Genomic DNA, 3,731 nt, shown 5'->3' on the forward strand with positions numbered 1-3,731 from the left:
CACCAGAGTTTAGAAGAATGAAAGGGGATCTCGTCAAAACCTAAACAGGACTAGACAAGTTAGATGTTGGAAAGATGTTCCTGATGGTGGGGAAGTCCAGAACCAGGGGGTCATAGTTTAAGGATAAAGGGTAAACCTTTATTGGAATGAAATGAGGAGAAATTTCTTCACCAGGGGAGTGGGTGAAATTCACTAACACAGAAAGTGGTTGCGGCTCAAATGTTGTATTTTCAAGAAGGAGGTGGATCCCTTGACTCTAAAGGGATCAAGAAATTTCAGGGGAGGGCGGTAGTAGGGTATTGAGCTCAATGATGATCCGTAATCCTATTGAATGGTGGAGCAGGCTTGAGGAGTTCAATGACCTACTCCTCCTGCTATCATGTATGTTTCTATGCAAGCATTTGATGTGGAAATTCAGTGATCTGACAATATTTTTTGAAAACCTAATTGAAGAGGATGAAGATAAGGATGAGCCTGACATGATTAGTCAATCATCTTTAGTAGAAATGCAACATGTAGATCCTGAATTAAGAACCATATCAAACAGCAAACTCAAAAATTGAATCAGAGCCAATACCTGTGACAAAGAATTAATGAGTAAATGGAGACCACCTCAAAAATGCCAGTCAAAGACGAATGTGTAGTCATCCATCAGATGGTTGTTCCTCTTGAGTACACTAGCCTACTGAGATTTTACAAATGGCTCATGAAGTTCCAACGGCAAGTCGTTTAGGTATTAGGAGAAAGCAGGTTAAAATACTGTAACATTTCAATTGCCTAGGATTACATAACAACATCGTGGAGTAGCAGAGAAACTCAACCATCAGTTAAAACTGCACCTTTTGTTCTGCTACCAGCTTTCCAAGAACCACTTAGTAAGGTCTTCGTGTGTAAGACCCCCTTACCTAAAACCAGGAGCGGGATTTGTTTATTTTAATAGTTACAGAAGTTTTGACAATATTTTCTGAAGCAACGCCTTTGGGGAGAATAGTAGCAAAACTCATAGTGGTGAAGTTAGTTCAACTTGTTACAAGATATGAATTACACGAAGAAATACAACTTTATGTCACAAAGCTTAAAAGAAGTAATGAATAATTTACAGATAAAATATTTTGTCTTCAGATTTTCACCAGCAATCTCAAGGAGCGTTGGAAAGATAGCATCAAACTTTAAAGAGGACAATTACAGTTTATTGTCAGAAATGTCTTAATGAAAGAGATAACCGCTTTTGGTAAGGGATGCTTCTGATGAAGTTTCCACAGGATTCAGTCCTTTTGAACTGGCAAACAGATGTGAGTTGAGAGCATCCCTTAAGTTAATTAAATAAAATTTATAAACCAAAACTCACAGACTACATGTCCAGCTTATGTGTCAAGTTTCTGAGAAAAACTGACCACTATGTGAGTTGGCCAAAAGCCATGTGAAAAGCATAAAACAAACCATGAAAATTAGAGCAGATAAAAAGGCCAAAACTCAGACTTTTATCACTGGAGACACTGGGGTGTTAGTACAGTTACCTGGAACCATTGGAAGCAAAGTTCACTGAGTCTCTTTTTGATTTAATAATATCCAATGATATGAATTATGTAGCGCACACTGCAGACAGAAGGAAAAGGAAGTAGGTCATGTTAATTTGTTAAAGTGACACTATGATGAGGAGAAGTATATTTGCAATGGCGAAAGAAATGCAGACTGAAATAAAAATGTCAGAACGATTAAAGGATAAATCAGAAATTAAAAATTCAAAAGTTAACCCTGCACAATCAGAATAGATAACACAGAGGTGCTTGAAAAGTTATAATTTTAAGTTATAACAAACGTTGTAAATTTGACAACTTGTTTGTGTTTAGACAAACCCGTGAAGAACAAGTCCAACTTCTTAATGAATTGTTTGATTGGTTACAATTTGGTCATCAATTTGCACGAAAATTGAATTGATTTGAATTTGAATTTTCAAAGCAAAAGTGCCTTAAGTGGGCAAATTGTGTTGCAAGGCACAATAGTACCAAGAAAAGCCAAAAATAAAGTTAATTTGGGTCTTCCCATGCCTTTAACAAAAAGAGAAATTTTGCAGTATATTGGAACAAGCTGATTTTATCAGATATTCTTTCCATATTCTGACACTGTAATGGCTCCTTTGACAAGGTTTTCTTCAAGAGAGGTATGAAATTTGAATGGACGAAAGAATGTCAGCGTCCCTTTGACAACTTGAAAGCTGTAATGACTACCGAGCTGGTAGTGGTGATAGGGTATCTGGAAATGTATTTATACGTATTTAAATAAGGTTGTTAAAAAATGAAGGTGAATAACTTAATAGTACTTCAGGAAACAAGGAGTAAGAGGAAAGAAAATTGGGCTAAGTGTCTCATGACACAGGGGGAGACAGACACAGAGACCACTTTATTTAAATAGAGATAGCCATCTGGACAGTTTCTTTGAGCAAGTGTGCAGGTTTCTGTCATCAGAGAACAGGTTCATTGCAGCAGAGCTGTTGTAAGCTTAGCCACTCCAGAACAGCCAGGGTGCAAAAAATGAAGTCCTGTGTGATTTTATGTCTTGAACAGACAGATCTAGGAACAGAAGATTATGGAAGAGGAGGTTAAGGAATCAATGTTAAGAAATAAATGAATTGTGTTAGCAGTTTGAGTCTCATGAAGAGACATTAGCTAAAGAAGCTAGCACTGAGCAAATGCTGAAGTTTGTTGGAAAGATACCAAATGCACCTGTGCCCACTGAAGAAGGAACTTTAAAGTGGAAACAGGGCAAGCCCTTACTGAAGTTTGAGTATGTGTAGGATTATTATTGAATGGAAAGCGGTCGACTTTTTACTTCTGATTGGTGTAATAACTAGTTCTTGTACAGTGTAAAATAGTTTATGCTTTTATCCTTTTGTTGAATAATCTTTGTTTTTTTTGTTAAAGTACATTGGCAGGCTCTTGAGAAGATGTTCAGCATCTGACCACTGTGGTACTCAAATTGTTAAAATTGTTGATCTTTCAAGCCAGACCTCACTCTGGAATTCTAAATTGTCTAGTGTTACTGTCAGCTGGAATCATGACAGTACAGGTTCTGTGCATAGTAATTCTCACTAGAGACAGACTGTCATCAGTGAGTGGGTTTCACACATGCTGAGTCTCAATGGGTACAGATTTCACGCACGCTGACCCTCACTACAGTCAAGACCAAACATAGACTCGTTACTGGGCAATGGGTTTCCACACATAACAACACAGTTGTTCCCACACAAACAGCGTCTCACTGGAGTAGGGGTCCCTTGCCAACTGACTCTAACTAGATATGGGTGTGACAAACACTGACTTGTTTCTGGGGAATGGTACCACACATACTGACTTGTACTAGGGTACGGGCCCCACACACACACTGACGCTCACTGGGGTATGGGGTCCCACACACACACTGACTCTCACTGGATAACGGATCCCACACACACACTGACTCTCACTGGGGTACACGGTCCCACACACACACTGACTCTCGCTGGGATACAGTGTTCCACACACACTGGCTCTCACTGAGGTACAGGGTCCCACACACACACTGACTCTCACTGGGGTGCAGGGTCCCACACACATTGACTCTCACTGGAGTACAGGGTCCCACACACACACAAACTCTCACTGGGTTACAGGGTCCCACACACACACTGACTCTCACTGGGGTATGGGGTCCCACACACACTGACTCTCACTGGGGTACGGGCTCCCACACAC

The 3,731-nt window shown here is 39.8% G+C and overlaps 1 protein-coding gene across 1 annotated transcript in view; it reads left to right on the forward strand.

Moving 5' to 3' along the window:
- The first annotated feature begins 3,138 nt into the window (after positions 1 to 3,138).
- LOC109924176 (kxDL motif-containing protein 1) overlaps positions 3,139 to 3,731 on the forward strand; it is a 10,587-nt gene continuing 9,994 nt past the window's right edge. Inside the window, exon 1 of the mRNA XM_048613953.1 lies at positions 3,139 to 3,142. Coding sequence (XP_048469910.1) covers positions 3,139 to 3,142 — 4 coding nt within the window. The remainder of the gene's footprint in view (positions 3,143 to 3,731) is intronic.

The sequence above is a fragment of the Rhincodon typus genome, chromosome 29, assembly GCF_021869965.1.
Source record: "Rhincodon typus isolate 14 chromosome 29, sRhiTyp1.1, whole genome shotgun sequence".
Taxonomy (NCBI): domain Eukaryota; kingdom Metazoa; phylum Chordata; class Chondrichthyes; order Orectolobiformes; family Rhincodontidae; genus Rhincodon; species Rhincodon typus.